The sequence below is a fragment of the Heterodontus francisci genome, chromosome 4 (assembly GCF_036365525.1).
Source record: "Heterodontus francisci isolate sHetFra1 chromosome 4, sHetFra1.hap1, whole genome shotgun sequence".
NCBI classification, from domain to species: Eukaryota; Metazoa; Chordata; class Chondrichthyes; order Heterodontiformes; family Heterodontidae; genus Heterodontus; species Heterodontus francisci.
In genome coordinates this window covers 2,543,508-2,565,191 of record NC_090374.1, presented here as the reverse complement: position 1 = coordinate 2,565,191, position 21,684 = coordinate 2,543,508, and the positions used below count along the sequence as shown (strand labels likewise).

Genomic DNA, 21,684 nt, shown 5'->3' with positions numbered 1-21,684 from the left:
ATAATACAGCACAGAAGGCGTCCATTTGGCCCATCGTGCCTGTGTTCCAAACCTTTGAACGTTAACCAATTAATCCCACTCCCCTGCGCTTTCCCCACAGGCCCGTGAATATTTTCCTGTCAAGAACTTATCCAATACTCTTTTAAACATTACAATTGAACCTGCTTCCACCACCCTTTCAGGCAGCACAACCAAGATCACAACATACTGTATTAAAAGAATTCTAATGTCCTGTTTATCAGCCATCTGTCACTGGAAACAACTTATTACCTCTATCAAAACCCTTCATGATTTTAAACACCTCTATCAAATTTCCTTTTAACCTTCTCTGTTCTGAGGAGAACAATATCAGCTCCTCTTGTCTGTCCACATAACTGAAGTCCCACATACATCAATGGTATCATTGTGGTAAATCTCCTCTGCATCCTCTCCAAGGTCTTGCAATCTTTCCGAAAGTGTGGTGCCCAGAATTGTACAAAATACCCCAGCTGGGGCCCAACGAGTGATTTATTAAGGTTTAGTATTGCTGAAAATAGAGACATATAGTCGAAGCTTTTCGTCTTGCACTCATCAGGGCAATCGCAAGAATAACCAATGTAAGGGAAAACAACAACTTATAATGCATGAGAAGAGAGTGCTTTATGCTGACAACCAGTGTGGCGCATTTGCGTGTACTGGAAGCTCCATATATTAATACACAGGGCCCTGTGCTTTGCAGACAGAATGAATATGTACAAACATTGCGCCTGTTTCAGCTGAACAATATAAGTGACAGCCATTCGCTGGTTCATTCCTCAGGGCATTGCCTCGACCAGAGTCAAGCTGTTTGGTTTACATTTTTAACAAAGCTTGGCAGTTAACTGTCAGTCACCGTAAACTGGTGCATTCTCCATGGCAATGCCTCTACCAATCAGAGTTCACTTGCCAACCAATCAGCACTCTTTTCTCATGCAGTATAAGTTGTTGTTTTCCCTTACATTGGTTATTCTTGAGATTGTCCTGATGAGTGCATGATGAAAAGCTTCGACAGCATGTCTCTATTTTCAGCAATACTCAAGTTCTGTACTACTATACGACTATTATATTTGGGCGGCACAGTGACGCAGTGGTTAGCACCGCAGCCTCACAGCTCCAGGGACCCTGGTTCGATTCCGGGTACTGCCTGTGTGGAGTTTGCAAGTTCTCCCTGTGTCTGCGTGGGTTTTCTCCGGGTGCTCCGGTTTCCTCCCACAAGCCAAAAGACTTGCAGGTTGATAGGTAAATTGGCCATTATAAATTGTCACTAGTATAGGTAGGTGGTAGGGAATGTAGGGACAGGTGGGGATGTGTGGTAGGAATATGGGATTAGTGTAGGATTAGTATAAATGGGTGGTTGATGTTCGGCACAGACTCGGTGGGCCGAAGGGCCTGTTTCAGTGCTGTATCTCTAATCTAATCTATTAAGGTTTAGCGTAACTTCTGATGAAAAGTCACAGACCTGAAAACCTCAACTGTTTCTCTCTCCACAGATGCTGCCAGACCTGCTGAGCATTTCCAGCATTTTGTGTTTTTATCATAACTTTATTTTTGTACTCTCTTGCTCTATTAATAAAGCCAAGGATCCCATCTTTAGCAGCTTTCTCAAACTGTCCCACCATCTTCAAAGATTTGTATACATGCACCCTCAGGTTGCTCTGATCCTGCAGTCCCTTTAAAGGTTAGCAAATGAATGAACATACATGTTGCCCTGTGCAATTTCTAGACAGATCACAATTTAAATCTCGATGAGAGCCGCTGTCCTAGTTCATTCAACTAGGAAGATTTTTTGAAAATCTAATTTAAACACTTATGTAAGTTTTCTCTTTGTTACTTCTTCTGAATACCAGCATGAATACAAGCTGAGTCTCAATCACCAACTCCCACAGAAGGAAGGGAGAGAGAGGATTTGGCACACAAGTATTTAGCTTCCAATCCATTGGGTAGTATGCTACTTCAATTTTGGCATTAGTACAGCCAATATAATGGGAACAGACTTTCCAGAGTCCAAAGCTGGGAGCTCAGTCTGTTGAACTGTGTTCAGGTCAATTTAAATAATTAAATTTCAAAGTACTGGCACAGTAACAGTGGGCCAAATGGGGAAATGGCAGAGCAATGCAACTAAGGGGAGAGCTTTTTCAGACACCAGCACGAGGGTGATGGGCTGAATGGTCTCCTGTGCTGTAAAATTCTATGATTCTGTTAGTAATAATGGAGGTCTGATTGTATACAAGGCCCTGGATAAGCCTGACCTACACACCTATTCTCCAAACATAAACTGACTCTCGTAAAACACTGCATTGTCAACATACTTTACCCCCCGCTTTTAATGTCCAGTTAACTGAAGATTTAATGTTCATACTCAGATATATACAGTATGTCAGGACAACGTCTCAACAGTCTGCATCAACCCAGAAAGAGACAGGTTCACACACTGTTGTCGTCTCATACTTGCCTCATGAACTCAGGAGTTCAAACATTACTGGTGTGACCACTACAAAGAAAAAAGAAAAATTCTGCAAGAGCTGGAAACATGCAGATCAGTCACATATATAAAGGAGCTTGCTCAAAACTTTACATTTTTAACTTTTCCCAGTTCTGATGTGAGGTTACAGACCTGAAATATTAACACTGTTTCTGACTCCACAGATGCTGCCTGACCTGAGAATTTTCCAGCACTTTCTGTTTTTATTTCAGATTTACAGCACCCGCAGTATTTTGCTTTTATGTTAAGGGAGGTCAGATGAAAGTCTCCTTGGAACATTAACCTGCAGGTGCTCACTGGCATGTTATGAATTTACATCCTCCCCTGGTTATGATGATTACTGGCAATTGTTAATCATCAACAGAAAGTCTCTGAGCTGGCTCCTGGCGCCATTTATTTTTACCTTTTGGTATGTCCAGGGTTGACGTTACACAGACTGCACACTCATTTCAATCACCTCCAACGTATCAGACTGCTCTAATTCACAACATTGATAGCCTATCTTGATTGGGCCTCTGTAGCAGCTAGGAAACAGACGTACCAGTATCCTCTCGATCAACATGTCATAATACTGCTCAGTGAGCTGAGGTCGGCTCAGCACAAAGCGACCCAATAACTCCACAGCCGCTTCACGCACACTCGTGGAATTGTCCATCAGACGGCCGTGGACCCCACGTTGCATGTCCAGCTGTAAGGAAACACAATTCTACTGTGAGATGCAGAAGCAAAAGCAGAGAAATTTCAGTGTTATACAATGGGAAGGAAGCAAGAGAATCAGAACTAGCATGTCGTACGTGGTTGCTCTCTGACCTAATACACGGAAGACTCAAGGGAGATCATTCCTTTTCTCCCCATCTCCCTCCAGAATACCCGTTCACTTGCGAACAAAGTCCTTGCCATCGTGAGCATATTGTGAATGATTGCACCAACATCATGACCTTGACGAAAACCTGGCAGAGGAGTGATGACAAGATCCCCAAAATGAAGCCTCCTGACCAGCTATACCTGCCACCACTTGCCCCAAGACCGTCGCAGAGGTAGTGTGGCTCTTAGCACCAAATCACACCTTGGGTTGACCCCTACTCCACTGGCATTTTCCCCTCCTTTGATCATCTCGCCTCATTCCACCCCTTAGCTCCCACTTGTGGTATACAGTCAGGAGGGAGTTGCCCTGGGAGTCCTCAATATTGACTCCACTCCCGATCATCAGCAAAGTGAAGGAAGGGATCGCCAACAGTGCTATCAAGCAGAACTCACTCAGCAATAACCTGCTCAGTGATGCTCAGTTTGGGTTCTGCCAGGGCCACTCAGCTCCTGACCTCATTACAGCCTTGTTCTAAACATGGACAGAAGAGCTGAACTCAAGGTGAGGTGAGAGTGACTGCCCTTGACATCAAACCAGCATGTGACCGAGTATGGCATCAAGGAGCCCCAGCAATACTGAGGTCAATGGGAATCTGCTGGTAGCAGTCATACCTAACACAAAAGAAGATGGTTGTGGTAGTTGGAGGTCAATCATCTCAGTCCCAGGACATCACTGCAGGACTTCCTCAGGGTTGTGTCCTAGGCCCAACCATCTTCAGCCGCTTCATCAATGACCTTCCCTCCATCATTCAGTCAGACGTGGGGATGTTCGCTGATGATTGCACAATGTTCAGCACCTTTCGCAACTCCTCAGATACTGAAGCAGCCCATCTCCAGATGCAGCAAGACCAGAACATCATCCAGGCTTGGGCTGATAAGTGGCAAGTAACATTCATGCCACACAATTCCAAGGCAATGACCATCTCAAAGGAGGGCGAATCTAACCATCTCCCCTTGACATTCAATGGCATTACCATCACTGAATCCCCCATTATCAACATCCTGGGGGTCACCATTGACCAGAAACTGAACTGGAGTAGTTATATAAATACTGTGGCTACAAGAGCAGGTCAGAGGCTGGGAATTCTGCAGTGAGTAACTCACCTCCTGACTCCTCAAAGCCTGTCCACTATCTACAAGGCACAAGTCAGAAGTGTGATGGAATACTCGCCACTTGCCTGAATGGGTGCAGCTCCAACAACACTCAAGAAGCTCGACACCATCCAAGACAAAGCAGCCCGCTTGACTGTCACCCCATCTACCACCTTTAACATTCACTCCCTCCACCATCGACGCACAGTGGCAGCAATGTGTACCATCTACAAGATGCACTGCAGCAACACACCAAGATCCCTTCGACAGCACCTTCCAAACCCGCAACCTCTACCAACTAGAAGGAGAAAGGCAGCAGATGCATGGGAACATCACCGCCTGCAAGTTCCCCTCCAGGCCACACACCATCCTGACTTAGAACCACTGAACCATAGAAAAGTTATGGCACAGAAGGAGGCCATTCAGACCATCATGTCTGCACAGGCTGAAAAAACTATATTGCCGTTCCTTCACGGTCGCTGGGTTAAAACCTTGAACTCCCTTCCAAACAGCACTGTTGGTTTACCTACAGCCCAAAGACTGCAGCAGTTCAAGAAGGCAGCACACCACCACCTTCTCAAGGGCAATTAGGGATGATCAATAAATGCAGGCCGAGCCAGCGAACCCCACATCCTGTAAACGAATAAAAACTTAAAATCCTCATTGTTGCCACCCATCCAATTACCATAAACATTTTCTCATATCTTCACTGCTTTCCTCCCTCAGCTTCTGCAATCAGCAAATTCACATCTTAGTAATTTCAACCTCTATCTCAACTAGTCATGTTCTCTCTCCTGAGTTCACTGCCCTCTTATCCTCCCCTTGGTCTCTCCCACCATGTAAATTCCTCCAGACCATATTCTTGGCCACCCCTTGACCTTGCCATCTCAGATGGGCTCACTATTCCTACCGTATGAATCACAGATAAAGCCATTTCTGATCACTTCCTTGTACCACACTTCATCCACATCACAATCCTATCTCAAAGAACAAAGAACAGTACAGCACAGGAACAGGCCATTCGGCCCTCCAAGCCTGCGCCGATCTTGATGCCTGCCTAAACTAAAACCTTCTGCACTTCCGGGGACCATATCCCTCTATTCCCATCCTATTCATGTATATTTGTCAAGATGCCTCTTAAACGTCGCTATCATACCTGCTTCCACCACCTCCCCCGGCAGCAGGTTCCAGGCACTCTCAACCTTCTGCGTAAAGAACTTGCCTCGCACATCCCCTCTAAGTTTTGCCCCTCTCACCTTAAACCTATGTCCTCTAGTAACTGACTCTTCCATCCTGCGAAAAAGCCTCTGACTATCCACTCTGTCCATGCCGCTCATAACTTTGTAAACCTCTATCATGTCGCCCCTCCACCTCCGTCGTTCCAGTGAAAACAATCCGAGTTTATCCAACCTCTCCTCATAGCTAATGCCCTCCAGACCAGGCAGCATCCTGGTAAACCTCTTCTGTACCCTCTCCAAAGACTCCACGTCCTTCTGGTAGTGTGGCGACCAGAATTGCACGCAATATTCTAAGTGTGGCCTAACTAAAGTTCTGTACAGCTGCAGCATGACTTGCCAATTTTTAAACTCTATGCCCCGACCGATGAAGGCAAGCATGCCGTATGCCTTCTTGACTACCTTATTCACCTGCGTTGCCACTTTCAGTGACCTGTGGACCTGTACGCCCAGATCTCTCTGCCTGTCAATACTCCTAAGGGTTCTGCCATTTACTGCATACTTCCCACCTGCATTAGACCTTCCAAAATGCATTACCTCACATTTGTCCGGATTAAACTCCATCTGCCATTTCTCTGCCCAAGTCTCCAAGCGATCTATATCCTGCTGTATCCTCTCACAATCCTCATCACTATCCGCAACTCCACCAAGCTTTGTGTCGTCCGCAAACTTACTAATTCAGTTGCAATTGCACTTTCAAAATTCCACCTGGCTCGGCGTTCGCCCTCTGTTTATGATAGCATTTCTGCAGTCACTGATTTGCTCAACCACACCCCCCACCTCCACCTTTGATGCCCTTTTAGTCCAAGAGATGCAGGCTTTAATGGATATGGCAGAAACTAGTTTAGCCATTTACCACCAGATCAGGCTGGACCACAGAAAGCATTATGGGGTTCTATTCTCGTCAGCTAAAACTGCTCACTATTCCAGGATCATTCTAGAATGCAAAGAAACCCTTGGCTGCTCTACTGTACTGCAAATAGTCGTCTTAAACTCCTCTGTCCCTTATACCCTGACCTCTAACAATAAATGCGAGGTGGTCATGGACTTCTTTTGTCATCAAAATTGAGACCATCCAATCAGGTGCTGCCGCTTCATAGAAACATAGAAAATGGGAGGAGTAGGCCATTCGGCCCTTCGAGCCTGCTCCGCCAGTCATTATGATCATGGCTGATCATCCAACTCAGTAACCTGTTCCCGCTTTCACCCCATACCCTTTGATCCCTTTAGACCCAAGAGCTATATCTAACCTATTCTTGAAAACATACAATGTTTTGGCCTCAACTGCTTTCTGTGGTAGCGAATTCCACAGGTTCACCACTCTCTGGGTGACGTCATTTCTCCTCATCTCAGTCCTGAAAGGTTTACCCCGTATCCTTAGACTATGACCCCTGGTTCTGGACTCCCCCACCATCGGGAACATCCTTCCTGCATCTACCCTGTCAAGTCCTGTTAGAATTTTATAGGTTTCTATGAGATCCCCCCTCACTCTTCTGATCTCCAGCGAATATAATCCTAACCAACTCAATCTCTCCTCATACTTCAGTCCCACCATCCCAGGAATCAGTCTGGTAAACCTTCGCTGCACTCCCTCTATAGCAAGAACATCCTTCCTCTTATAAGGAGACCAAAACTGCACACAATATTCCAGGTGTGGCCTCACCAAGGCCCTGTATAATTGCAGCAAGACATCCCTGCTCCTGTACTCGAATCATCTTGCTATGAAGGCCAACATACCATTTGCCTTTTTTACCGCCTGTTGCACCTGCATGCTTACCTTCAGCGACTGGTGTACAAGAACACCCAGGTCTCGCTGCATATTCCCCTCTCTCAGTTTATAGCTGTTCAGATAATAATATGCCTTCCTGTTTTTGCTACCAAAGTGGATAACCTCACATTTATCCACATTATACTGCATCTGCCATGCATTAGCCAATTCACTCAACTTGCCCAAATCACCCTGAAGCCTCTCTGCATCCTCCTCACAACTCACACTCCACCCAGTTTTGTGTCATCTGCAAATTTGGAGATTTGTAAATCATTCATATATATTGTGAATAGCTGGGGTCCTAGCACCGATCCCTGCAGTACCCCACTAGTCACTGCCTGCCATTCGGAAAAGGACCCATTTATCCCTACTCTTTGTTTCCTGTCTGCCAACCAATTTTCTATCCATCACAATACAATACCTCCAATCGCATGTGCTTTAATTTTACATGCTAATCTCTTATGTGGGACTGTCAAAAGCCTTCTGAAAGTCCAAATAAACCACATCCACTGGCTCCCCCTCATCAACTCTACTACTTACATCCTTGAAGAATTCTAGTAGATTTGTCAAGCATGATTTCCCTTTCGTAAATCCATGCTGACTCTGTCCAATTCTACCACTGTTCTCCAAGTGCTCTGTTATAAAATCTTTAATAATGGACTCTAGAATTTTCCCCACTACCGACGTCAGGCTGACTGGTCTATAATTCCCTGCTTTCTCTCTACCTCCCTTTTTAAATAGAGGGGTTATATTAGCTACCCTCCAATCTCTTCACTCTCTTCAGCCCACCAAAATTGTTCTAAAATTCCCGAGCCCTAATCTTGCATCTTTCTACAGTTTCTCTATCTCCCCTCATTCCCTCGAGCTCACCTTGTCCATGAGAACCACCTCCTTCTCCCTTGATCCTATTCCCATTAAACTACTTGACCATCCAACTTCCCTTCCCATGTTAGCCAATATTGTTAATGCTTCTCTCACTTCAGGTAGTGTCCCTCGCTCCTTTAAATCTGCCATCATCACCCTTATCCATAAAAAAGACCAACACCTGCTGTCCTCACTGTCCATGGAAACTACTGCCTCCTCTCCAATCTCCCTTTCCTCTCCAAAGTCCTGGAACATGTTGTCACCTTCCAAACCTGTTCCCATCTTTCCAGAACTTCATGTGTGAATCTCTCCAATCTGGTTTCCACCCCTGCCACAGTACCAAATTGCTCTCAAATTCAAAAACAACATCTGAGTTGACTGTGATCAAGGGAATTTATCCCTCCTTTTTGAGTCTGCAGCCTTTGATGCAGTTGATCACACGATCCTCCTCCAACACTTCTCCCATTGCCCTCCAGCTGGTTGGGTCTGCTCTCACTGGTTCCATTTTTACCTATCTAATCATATCCAAAGTATCATCTACAATAGCTTCTCTTCCCACACCTGCACTGTTACCTCTGGTGTCCCCAAGGGATCTATCCTTGGCTCCCTATTTCTCATCCATATGCTGCCCCTCTGCACCATCATCTGAAAACACAGTCAGTTTTCACATTAATGATGATGGCACCTAGCTCTACCTCACCATCACCTTTCTCAACCTCTCCACTGTTGCTAAATTATTAGATAGTTTATCAGACATCCAGTTCCGGATGAAAAGAAATTTCCTCCAATTAAATACTAGCAATACCAAAGCCACTGTCTTCAGTCCCTGCCACAAACTCTAGCTACCGACTCCATCCCTCTCCCTGGCATCTGTCTGAGGCTGAACCAAACTGTTCGCAATCTTGGTGTCATATCTGACCCCGGGATGAGCTTCAGACTACTTATCTACGCCATCACTAAGACTGCTTATTTTCACGTCTGTTACATGACCCAACTCCACTTCTGCCTCAGCTCATCTGCTGCTGAAACCCTTATCCATGCATTTGTTACCTCTAGGCTATTCTAAATCACTCCTGGCCGACCTCTTGCATTCTACTCATCATGAGTCAACCAAAACTCTGCTGCTCCTGCTCTCAGTCACATCAAGTCCCATTCACCCATTACCCCTGTGCTCGCTGATCTACATTACCCCCCATTTAAACAACAACTCAATTTTAAAACACTTATCCTTGTTTTTAGATTCCTCCCCATCTCTGCAATTTCCTCTAGTCCCACAACCCTCAGTGATGTCTGTGCTCATCTAATTCTGGTCACTTAAGCATCTCCAACTTTAACTGCTCTCCCAGTATTTGCTTAGGCCCTAAGCTCTGGAATCTCCTCCCTAAACCCTTCCATGTCTCTAACTCTCATTCTTCCTTTAAGACACTCCCTTAAAAACTAGCTCTTGGACCAAGCTTTTGGCCATCTGCCCTAATATCAACTTATTTGGCTCAGTTTCAAACACAGCTTTATGACACTTCTGTGAAACAACTTGGGACATTTTATTATATTAAAGGCACTATATAAATAGAAGTAGTAGTTGTTAATTTGTGACCAGTAGCTTCCTGATTTTCCAGTCTGCACTTTGGAATATTTGCTTTGAATTTACATTGGAGATTTAACACAGCAAAACAGGTCCTTGAAGATGCTCTCAATAAACACAACTATGCAGTGGAAAAGCAATGTTAGCACAAGAAAAATAAATCTTTTACCCTTGCAAGAATGCTGGGATCCACAGCAACTACCTCAGACAGACATTTCATGGCTTTTGTTCGTACAGCAATCGCACTTTCTCCTAGTACACGTAGAATCTGTAAATGGAACATATCATATCCAGCACGGTATAACAGGCTTCAGGGACACAAAGGCATTTCCATCAATAAGCCACCACTTCTTTTGGGGGAACGTAACTGCACTGCCCCACCATGTCCCGCAAACCCTTCTCCATTGCCTCTTGATCCCAGTATATATTTGCTTCAAAGGCTTTTGCTGGTAATGTATTCCATGCGCCTCCCTAACATCTCCAAACACCCTTGAACACCTCAAATCCATTCCCATTTCTCGTGTAACATTCCATTAGAATCCCTCCAATTAGAATTCCCCATCTCAGTTCCATAACAGTCCTAAAAGAAAAATCACAATCATATAGCGAGAGTCACAGGCATTTACGGTACAGAAGGAGGCCATTCAGCCCATCAAGTCCATGACAGCTTCCAGTCAGTCTCACTCCCCTAAACGATCCCTGTAATTTTATTTCCTTCAAGTAGCTATCCAATTTCCTTTTGGAGTGATTGATTGTCTCAGTTTCCACCAAGGTCATTCAGCCCATCGTGCCAGTGCTGGCTCTTAGTAAGAACTAACTAACTGCTCCCATCCTTTCCCATAGCCCTGCAAATTTCTCCATATCAAGCACTTATCCAATTTCCATTTAAAATTTACATCGAGACTGCCTCCGGTAGCCCTGTAGACAGGGCATTTCAGATTACCGTTTTAAAAAATAAATTCTCTTCTCTCTGGTTCTTTTGGCAATCAACCTAAATCTGTGTCCTCTGGTAACTGACCCTTCTGTCACTGAAAACACTTTTTCCTTATCTACTCTATCAAAATCTAAATTAAATGCTCCCTTAACCTTCACTGCTCTGAGAACAACTCCAGCTTCTCTAGTCTCTTGACAGAACCAACATAATTGACAAATCTAGAGGCCCAGCCTATTGCCCTGGGGAAACGGATTCAAATCCCACCATGGCAGCTGGTGTAATTTAAAATCAATTAATTACAAAAAATTCTGGAATTGAAAGCTAGTCTCAGTACTGGCGCCATGAAACTATTACCGATTGTTGTAAAAACCCATCTAGTTCACTAATATCCTTTAGGGAAGGAAATCTGCCCTCCTTAGCTGTTCTGGCCTAAATGTGACTCCAGACCCACAGCAATGTGGCTGACTCTTAACTGCCCTCTGAAATGGCCTAGCAAGCTGTACAGTTATCAAGGCCAATTAGGGATGGGCAACAAATGCTGGCCTTGCCAGTGACACCCACATCTCATGAAAGAATGGAAAAAAAAGTTCCTCATGCCTAGTCCCATTTTGGTAAATCCCCTCTGTAGCCTCTGCAAGGCCTTAACAGCCTTCCTAAAATGTGGTGTTCAGAATTCGATAGCAGAATTCCCACCTCCTCCTTTGTTGTCATGCACCTCGACAAGTTGAAAAAGCTTCAGTTCAATGTCTCATCTGAAAGTCAGCACCGTCTAAAGTGCAGAAATCCTTCAGTACTGCACCGAAATGGCAGCCAAGATTATGTGCTCATATCTGTGGAGTGGGGCTTGAACCCACGCCCTCTCACTTGAGGTGAGAGTGCTATCAATGAACCAAGCTGGCAATCTGAATTTTAAACTAAAACAGATGAGGAACTGAACTTTTCTACATGTAAAATCAGATCAACCCATCCAGTCATATGTCCATTATGCTTCACAGGAGTTTGGAAGAAAAGGTTACACAGCACATAATACCCATTCCTTCCACAGTCCACATATTGCAACCTTAGATTTGGACTTGCCCCCACCTCCCCAACTCCCTTCCCTAATCAAGCACTAAACACTTTTCCTAAATCCATATGAATCAAATAGATCTATGAATAGCCCGCAATCGATCTAAATTCCTTTTCAAGGAGTGGTATGTATATAGCTATCACTCACCTGTGTCAAATAAATATCAAAGCTCTGTGCAAACGGCCTCATGGAGGCCAAGTATCGGACAATCAGACAGGCATCCTCATAGTCCACATTCGCAGAGTTCATTCTGTGAGAGTAAAAGGGAACTCATCAGAATCACAAAGCAAGAAGGGTGGTCAACATGACTGAAGGTATCCCAGAGGAGCTGGTAAAGATTTGTTTAATGGCTTGAAGTAAACCACTTGGCTGTTCATTTCAGTGATTTATTTAGCTAGAATTAAAAATCTCTCAAGTTTAAGAGGTAACCCCACAATAGCAGTCTGTGGGTTGACAGTAAACAGATTTGGAGGACTGTTGAAAAATCCTGTTTTATCCTTCCTCGCCATGCACCATTTAGAATGAATGAGTTAACTAGCAGTTACAGGGTTGAGATTATTAAACCATCAACACAGTTCATACAGTTTAAATCACAGAATTATTACAGCACAGGAGGCAGCCATTCAGCCAGTCATGTCTGCACTGGCTCACCTAGTGCCACTCCCCTGAAGCCCTGCACATTCTTCCTTTTCAGGAAACAATCCACTTTCCTCTTGAATTCCTCGATTGAACCTGCCTCCACCACACTCTCAGGCAATGCATTCCAGATCCTAAACACTCACAGCAGGAAAAAGTTTTTCCTCAAGTCACTGGTGAGTATTTTTTTTTTTTGAGTAAGGTTTATTTTAATTGGGAACTGCATTGATTTTTTAATTGAATTTATCTGTACTTGTAAGGTTTTATTAATAATTCTAAGGTGTTGTGGGATTGGTAAGGTTTTTTTTATAGCAGGAGCAAAGGGTCAACTAATAAATAAAGGAATGGCAAGGATGCTTCAACCTCGAGAGTGCACCTCCTGTGCTATGTGGGAGCTCCAGGATGCTTCCGGTATACTGGAGAACCATTTGTGCAGGAAGTGTTGTCAACTGGAGCAGCTTGAGCTCCGGTTTTGGAACTTGAGCGGCAGCTGGTGACACTGCGGTGCGTTCATGAGGATGAGAGTTACGTGGATAGCACGTTTATAGATGTGGTCACCCCAAAGCTTAAGAGTATGCAGGGAGAGAGGGAATGGGTAACCACCAGACCATATCAGAACCAGCGACATAGGTAGAAAGAGGGATGTGGTCTTGCAGTCAGAATTTAGGGAGCTGGGTCAGAAACCAGCAAGCAGGACCTCAAAAGTAGTAATCTCCAGATTACTCCCAGAGCCACGCACAAGTGAGCACAGAAATAGAAGGATAAGACAGATGAATGCGTGGCTGGAAAGATGGTGCAGGAGGGAGGGCTTTAGACTCCTGGGACATTGGGACCAGCTCTAGGGGCATTGGGACCTGCACAGGCTGGACGGGTTGCACATGTACAGAGACGGGACTGAGTTCCTTGCGGGGTTCAAAGTAAACATGCTACCATAAGGAAAAAGGCGGAGACGTCCAATCCTGATGTCAAGGAGCTTACAGGGTAAGATAAGGCAGAAAAGGAAAGCTTATGTCCGACACCGAGAACTCAGTACTACAGAAAGCCGAGGGGAGTATAGAAAGTGGAGGGGTGAAATCAAAAAGGAAATTAGGAAAGCAAACAGAAGGCATGAAAGAATATTGGCAAGCAAAATCAAGGTGAACCCAAAGATGTTACATCAAACATTAAGAGTAAGAGGGGAACTAAGGAGACAGTAGGGCCCATAAAAGACCAAAAAGGTAACCTGTGTGTAGGTGCGGAAGATGTTGGTATGGTTCTTAATGAATACTTTGCACCTGTCTTCACAAAAGACGGGGACGATGCAGATATTGCAGTTAAGAAAGAGGGGTGTGAAGTATTGGATGCGATAAACAGAGGGAGAGAGGAAGTATTAATGGAATTAGCATCCTTGAAAGTTGATAAATCACCAGAGCTGATAAATAAAACATAGAGTCGGGATGAATGGTTTTCTGGTTGGCAAGCTGTATCTAGTGGGGTGCCACAGGGTTCGGTCCTTGGGCCCCAACTATTTACAATCTATATAAATGACTTGGATGCAGCGATAGAAGGTACTATAGCCAAATTGGCAGATGACACTAAAATAGCTGGGATAGTAAGTTGCAATAAAGAAATAAGAAATTTACAGATGGATACGGATAGATTATGTGAATGGGCCAAAATTTGGCAGATGGAGTTTAACGGGATAAGTATGAGGTTATCCATTTTGGTCGGAAGAATAGAAAGACAAATTTTCCAACTGGAGAAACATCAGAGTGCTTCGGTGCCGAGGGATCTGGGTGCCCTTGTGCATGAATCGCAGAAAACTAGTATGCAGGTGCAGCAGGTAATGAGGAAGGCAAATGGAATTTTGGCATTTATTGCTAAAAAAAAATAGGGTATAAAAGTAGGAAAGTGTTGCTGCAACTGAACAAGGCATTAGTGAGACCGCACCTGGAGTATTGCGTACAGTTTTGGTCCCTTACTTGAGGAGGGATGTAGTTGCATTGGAGGCAGTTCAGGAGAGGTTCACTAGATTGATTCCAGATGAGGGGTTTGTCTTATGAACAGAGATTAAGCAGTTTAGGCCTTTACTCTCTGGAGTTTAGAAGAATGAGAGGAGATCTAATTGAGGTATATATGATGATTAAGCGGATTGACAAAGTAGACGTAGAGAGGATGTTTCCTCCGTTGGGGCAATCTAGAACAAAGAGGTCATAGTTTTAGGATAAGGGGTAGCAGATATAAAAGAGGAGAAATTACTTGTCTCAAAGGGTCGTGAGTCTGTGGAATTCACTACCCCAGAGTGCGGCGGTTGCCGGGACATTGAGTAAATTTGAGATAGATAGATAGATTTTTAAATTAGTAATGGGTTGAAGGAGAACGGGCAGGAAAGTGGAGTTGAGGCAGAGATGAGATCAGCCATGATGGTATTGAATGGTGGAGCAGGCTCGAGGGGCTGAATTGCCTACTCCTGCTCCTAGTTTTTATGTTCTTAAATGTACCACAGGCTGCTAAAACAAGCAAGAGAGGAAATAGCAGAGGGTCTGACCATCATTTTCCAGTCCTCACTGGATACAGGTGTGGTGCCAGAGGATTGGAGAACTGCTAACCATGTACCTCTGTTTAAAAAGGGTGCGAGGGATAGACCGAATAATTACAGGCCAGTCAACATAATCCTAGTAGTGGGCAAATTAGTGGAAAATATTCTGAGAGACAGAATAAACTGTCACTTAGAAAGGCACAGGTTAATCAAGGATAGTCAGCAAGGATTTGTTAAGGGAAGAACTTGTTTGACCAACTGGAATTTTTTGAAGTAGTAACAAGGAAGATAGATGAGGGTAGTGCAGTTGATGTGGTCTACATGGAATTTAGCAAGGCTTTTGACAAGGTCCCACATGGAAGATTGGTTAAAAAAATAAAAGTCAATGGGATCGGGGAAATGCAGCAAGGCGGATACTAAATTGGCTCAGTGGCAGGAAACAAAGGGTAATTGTTGACAGGTGTTTTAGCGACTGGAGGGCTGTTTCCAATGGTGGTCTGCAGGACTCAGTACTGGGCACCCTGCTTTTTGGGGTATATATTAACGATTTGGACATAAATCTAGGGGGCACGATCAAGACATTTGCAGATGACACAAAGATTGGCCGTGTGGTAGAAAGCGAGGAGGATAGCTGTAGGCTGCAGAAAGATATTGACGATCTGGTCAGATGGGCAAAAACGTGGCAAATGGAATTCAACCCAAAGAAGTGTGGGGTGATGCATTTGGGGAGGTCAAACAAGGCAAAGGAATATACGATTAATGGGAAAATACTGAAGTGTAGAGGAAGTGAGGGACCTTGGAGTGAATGTCCACAGATCCCTCAAGGTAGCAGGACAGGTCGGTAAGGTGGTTAAGAAAGCATATGGAATCTTTTCCTCAATTTGCCAAGGTAAAGAATATAAGAGCAGGGAGGTTATGCTGGAACTGTATAACTCATTGGTTATTGAGTCATACAGCATAGAAACAGGCCCTTCGGCCCACCGCATCCATGCCGACCATAATGCCTATCTATACTAATCCCAACTGCCTGCATTAATTCCATATCCCTCTATGCCTTGCTCATTCAAGTACCTGTCCAGATGCCTCTTAAATGTTGCTACTGTTCCTGCCTCCACCACCTCCTCAGGCAGCTCATTCCAGAGACCCACTATTCTTTGCGTGAAAGATTTACCCCTTTGATCCCCTTTAAACCTCCTCCCTCTCACCTTAAATCTATGCCCTCTAGTTTTAGTCACCCCTACCATGGGAAACAGACTCTGGCTATCTACCCTATCTATGCCTCTCATAATTTTATATACCTCTATCATGTCCCCTCTCAGCCTCCTTCGCTCCAGGGAAAACAGACCCAGCCTATCCAATCTCTCTTTATAACTCAAGCCCTCCGAATCAGGCAACATCCTTGTGAATCTTTTCTGCACCGGCTCTAGCTTAATCACATCTTTCCTGTAGTGCGGCGACCAGAACTGCACACACTACTCCAAGTGCAGCCTAACCAACGTTATATACAACTGCAACATGACGTCCCAACTCTTGGACTCAATGCCTCGGCCGATGAAGGCAAGCATGCCATACGCCTTCTTCACCACCCTGCCTACCCGTGTTGCCACTTTCAGGGAACTATGTACTTGCACCCCGAGGTTAGGCCACAACTGGAGTACTGTGTGCAGTTCTGGTCACCTCATTACAGAAAGAATGTAATTGCACTGGAGAGGGTACAGAGGAGATTTACGAGGATGCTGCCAGAACTGGAAAAATGCAGCGATGAGGAAAGATTGTATAGGCTGGGGTTGTTCTCCTTGGAACAGAGAAGGCTGAGGGGAGATCTGATTGAAATGTACAAATATTTGAGGGGCCTATTCACCTTAGCAGAGGGGTCAGGGACGTGGTGGCATATATTTAAAGTGATGAGGAGATGAGGAAAGAATTTTGTTACCCAGAGGGTGGTGGAGGTCTGGAACTCACTGCCTGAAAGGGTAGATGAGGCAGAAACCCTCAAATCATTAAGAGTCTGGATATGCACCTTCAGTGCCATAATCTGCAGGGCTACGCCCCAAATGCTGGAAGGTGGGATTAGAATGGATGGATCGTTTTTCAGCCCGCACAGACACGATGGGTCAAGTGGCCTCTTTCTGTACCTTAAACTTTCTATGATTCTATTGCTTCTTTTGTCAATAACCTTAAATCCGTGCCCTCTTGTTCTCAATCCTCCACCAATGGTAACAGTTTCTCCCTATCTTTGTCCAGACCCCTCATGATTCTGAACAACTCGAGCAAATCTCTTCTCCAAGAGAAACATTCTCAACTTCTCCAAACTGTCCACATAACTGAAGTTCCTCATCCGTGGAACCATTCTAGTGAATCTTTTCTGCACTCCCTCCAAATGTCTTCACAGCTTTCCTAAAGTGTGGTGCCCAGAACTGGATGTAATACTCCAGTTGAGGCCAAACCAGTGTTCTATAAAAGTTCAACTTATCTTCCCTGCTTTTGTACTCTATGCCTCTATTAATAAAGCTCAGGAAGCTGTACGCTCTATTAACCAGTTTCTCAACCTGTCCTGCCACCTTCATTGACTTATGTATACGTAACACCCAGGTCCCTCTGCTGCTGCACCCCCTTGAGAATTGCACCCTTTATTTTATATTGCTTCTCCACATTCTCCCTACCAAAATGTATCACTTCACATTTCTCTGCATTAAATTTCATTTGCCACTTGTCCACTCATTCCACCACCCTGTCTACGTCCTTTTGAAGTTCTACACTATCCTCCTCACAGTTCACAATGCTTCCAAGTTTCAAATCATGCGCAAATGTTGAAATTGTGACCTGTACACCAAGTTCTAGGTCATTAATATACATCAGGAACAGCAAGGATCCCAACACCAACCCTTGAAGAACGCCACTACAAACCTTCCTCCAGTCTGAAAAACATACATTAAAACACTACTGTTTCCTGTCACACAGCCAATTTCTTATTCATATTGCTACTGTCCCTTTTATTCCATGAGCTATAATTTTGATCACAAGTCCAGAACTTTATCAGATCTTATTTGGAAGTCCACGTGCAACACATCAACAGCATTGTCCTGATCAACCTTTTCTGTTACCTCATCAAAAAACTCCAACAAGTTAGTTAAACACGATTCGCCCTTCACAAATTGGTGCTGGATTTCCCTAATTAACCCACATTTGCCCAAGTGACTGCTATATTTTTTCTTCCGAATTATCATTTCCAGCAGGTTTCCCACCACTGAGGTTAAACTAACTGACTTGCAGTTGCTGGGCTTATCTTTATATACTTTTTTGAAAAAGTGTGTAACACTTGCATTTCTCCAGTCCTCTGGCACCAGCCCTAAATCTAAGGAAGACTGGAAAATTATGGCCAGTCCCGCTGCAATTCCCACTCTCACTTCCCTGAGTATCCTTGGATGCATCTCATCCGGTCTTGGCCCCTCATCAATGTGAAGTACAGTTAGCCTGTCCAATACCTTCTCCTTATCAATTTTAAACCTTTTAAGTGTCTGAATTACCTCCTCTTTCACCATGACTTCCGAGGCACCTTCTTCCTTGTTAAAGACAGATGCAATGTATTCATTTAAAACCCCAGCCATGCCCCCTGCATCCAAGTGTAACTCCCCTTTTTGGTCCCCAATTGGCCCCACTCCTCATTTCACCACCCTATTACTATTAATATGCTCATTGAAGACTTTTGGATTCCTTTTTATATTATCTGCCAGTCTCAATTCATACTCCTTTTTTGAAATTTGTTCATGGGATGTGGGTGTCACTGGCTAAGCCAGAATTTATTGCTCACCCCTATTTGCCCATGAGAAGCTGAGTGGTTTGCTAGGCCTTTTCAGAGGGCATTAAAGAGTCAATCACGTTGCTGTGGGTCTGGAGTCACTTGTAGGCCAGACCAGGTAAGGGACTGCAGATTTCTTCTCCTCAAGGACATTCGTGAACCAGATGGGCTTTTACAACAATAGTTTCACCATTAGACTAGCTTTTTAATTCCAGATTTAATTGAATTCAAATTTCACCATCTGCTGTGGTGAGATTCAAACCCATGTCCTCAGGGTTTTAGCCAAAATGCCTGGATTACGACTCCAATGACATTACCACTATGCCACTGCCTCCCCAATTCTCTCTTTGCTTTTCTTATTTGCTTTTTCACTTCCCCTCTGAATCTTATATAAATGCAGGCGTTTGTCAGAGTACAGTAGAAACACAGGAAAACCTACAGCACAGTATGAGGCCATTCAAGCCATTGTGTCTGTGACTGTCATAAAAAAATTATGCAGCCTAATCCTGACTTCCAGCTCTTGGTCTTGGGCCTTTAGGTTCCAGCACTTCAAGTGCATATCCAAGTGTTTTTTTATAAATACGGTGAAGATTTCTGAGCGTTATTAAATGTTTTATGTTTGGAACAGACAGCGTTTCTGCGGCAGTAAACGTGACTCCAGGGTAGTGTGTTGGCTCCTTGGTGCCAGAGTCAAGGATCTCATGGAATGGCTGCAGGACATTCTTCTGGGGGAGGGTGAACAGTCAGAGGTCACGGTCCACATTGGTACCAATGACATCGGTAGGAAGAGGGATGAGGTCCTGAAAGCAGATTTTAGGGAGCTAAACATAGAAACATAGAAAACAGGAGCAGGAGTAGGCCATTCAGCCCTGCTCCGCCATTCAAAAAAAGATCCTGGCTGATCGTCTAATTCAGTACCCTGTTCCCGCTTTCTCCCAACATCCCTTGATCCCTCTGGCATTAAGAAATATATCTATTTCCTTCTTGAATATATTTAATGACTTGGCCTCCACTGCCTTCTGTGGTGGAGAATTCCACAGGTTCACCACCCTCTGAGTGAAGTAATTTCTCCTCATCTTGGTTCTAAATGGTGACCCCTGGTTCTGGACTTCCCAGCCATCGGGAACATGCTCCCTGCAACTAGCCTGTCTAGTCCTGTTAGAATTTTATAGGTTTCTATGAAATCCCCTCTCATTCTTCTAAACTCTAGTGAATATAGGCCTAGTCGACCCAATCTCTCCTCATACGTCAATCCTGCCATCCCAGGAATCAGCCTAGTAAATCTTCTTTGCACTCCCTACATGAAAGAACATCCTTCCTCAGGTAAGGAGACCAAAACTGCACACAATACTCCAGATGTGGTCTCACCAAGGCCCTGTATAACTGCAGTAAGACATCCTTGCTCCTGTACTCAAATCCTCTTGCAATGAAGGCCAACATACCATTCGCCTTCCTAACTACTTGCTGCACCTGAATGCTTGCTTTCAGCGACTAGTGTACAAGGATACCCAGGTCTCGTTGCACCTCCCCCTTTCCCAATCTATCACCATTCGGATAATAATCTGCCTTTCTGTTTTTACAACCAAAGTGGATAACCTCACATTTATCCACGTTATACTGCATCTGCTATGCATTTGCCCACTCACCCAACTTGTCCAAATCACATCGGAATCTCTTTGCATCCTCCTCACAGCTCACATTCCCCCCCAACATTCTGTCGTCTGCAAACTTGGAAATGTTACATTTAGTTCCCTCACCCAAGTCATTAGGAAGCTACGAAGGAGATTAAAAAGCAGGACCTCAAAAGCAGTAACCTCAGGATTACTCCCAGTCCCACGTGCAAGCGAACATAGGAATAGAAGAATTGAGCGATTAAACACCTGGCAGGAGAATTGGTGTAGGAGGGAGGACATCAGATTTCTGAGACATTGGGACCGGTTCTGGCGTAGGTGGGACCTGTACAAGATGGACGGGTCGCATCTTAGAAGGACTTGGACAAATATCCTCACAGGGAGATTTCCTAGTGTTGTTGGGGAGAGTTGTCAGGGGGGTGGGAACCTTAAAAGGAGCTCAGATTGGAGGGAAGCAAAACTGGTAACTTGTGAAGAGTATGGGAACCAGGAGCAAATATTAGAGAGGAATACCAAGGTGCACAGAATACTGGGGGAGATAGATAGCATGAGAGTAGGGAATAGTAAGTTATTAGGTGGGGTCAGAGTAAGGGAGAAAGTAATAAAGCCTGAATCAGGGTTAACGTGCATGTATGTGAATGCATCGATTGTGGTTAATAAGACTGGTGAGGCGCAGATTGCCATGTGGAGCAGCAGCAGCAGCTTTTTCGGGAGCAGCGTGTGAGCGAGTGAGCAGCTGGGAAAGTCAGTTTGAAAGTAAATTTAATTTCCTTTTGTTTTTCGGCGGAGGCCAGGGGGCTGCTGGGTAAGTAAAACACTATATATTTGGGCGGTTTAAAATAACTTTCCTTTCAGTGCAGCAGCTTTTTCGGGAGCAGCGTGTGAGCGAGTGAGCAGCTGGGAAAGTCAGTTTGAAAGTAAATTTAATTTCCTTTTGTTTTTCGGCGGAGGCCAGGGGGCTGCTGGGTAAGTAAAACACTATATATTTGGGCGGTTTAAAATAACTTTCCTTTCAGTGCAGCAGCTTTTTAGGGAGCAGCGTGTGAGCAGCTGGGAAAGTCAGTTTGAAAGTAAATTTAATTTCCTTTTGTTTTTCGGCGGAGGCCAGGGGGCTGCTGGGTAAGTAAAACACTATATATTTGGGCGGTTTCTGAACCCGAGACACCACACTTGTAGTGTCTCCCACCCGCCC

The 21,684-nt window shown here is 44.5% G+C and overlaps 1 protein-coding gene across 1 annotated transcript in view; it reads right to left on the bottom strand.

Annotated features, from left to right (window-relative positions):
* LOC137368865 (nipped-B-like protein) overlaps positions 1-21,684 on the bottom strand; it is a 693,066-nt gene that overhangs the window by 233,333 nt on the left and 438,049 nt on the right. The window contains exons 28-30 of the mRNA XM_068029073.1: positions 12,056-12,158; positions 10,075-10,173; positions 3,042-3,188 (exon numbers count right to left, since the gene is read on the bottom strand). Of these exons, the coding sequence (XP_067885174.1) occupies positions 3,042-3,188; positions 10,075-10,173; positions 12,056-12,158 (349 nt within the window). The remainder of the gene's footprint in view (positions 1-3,041; positions 3,189-10,074; positions 10,174-12,055; positions 12,159-21,684) is intronic.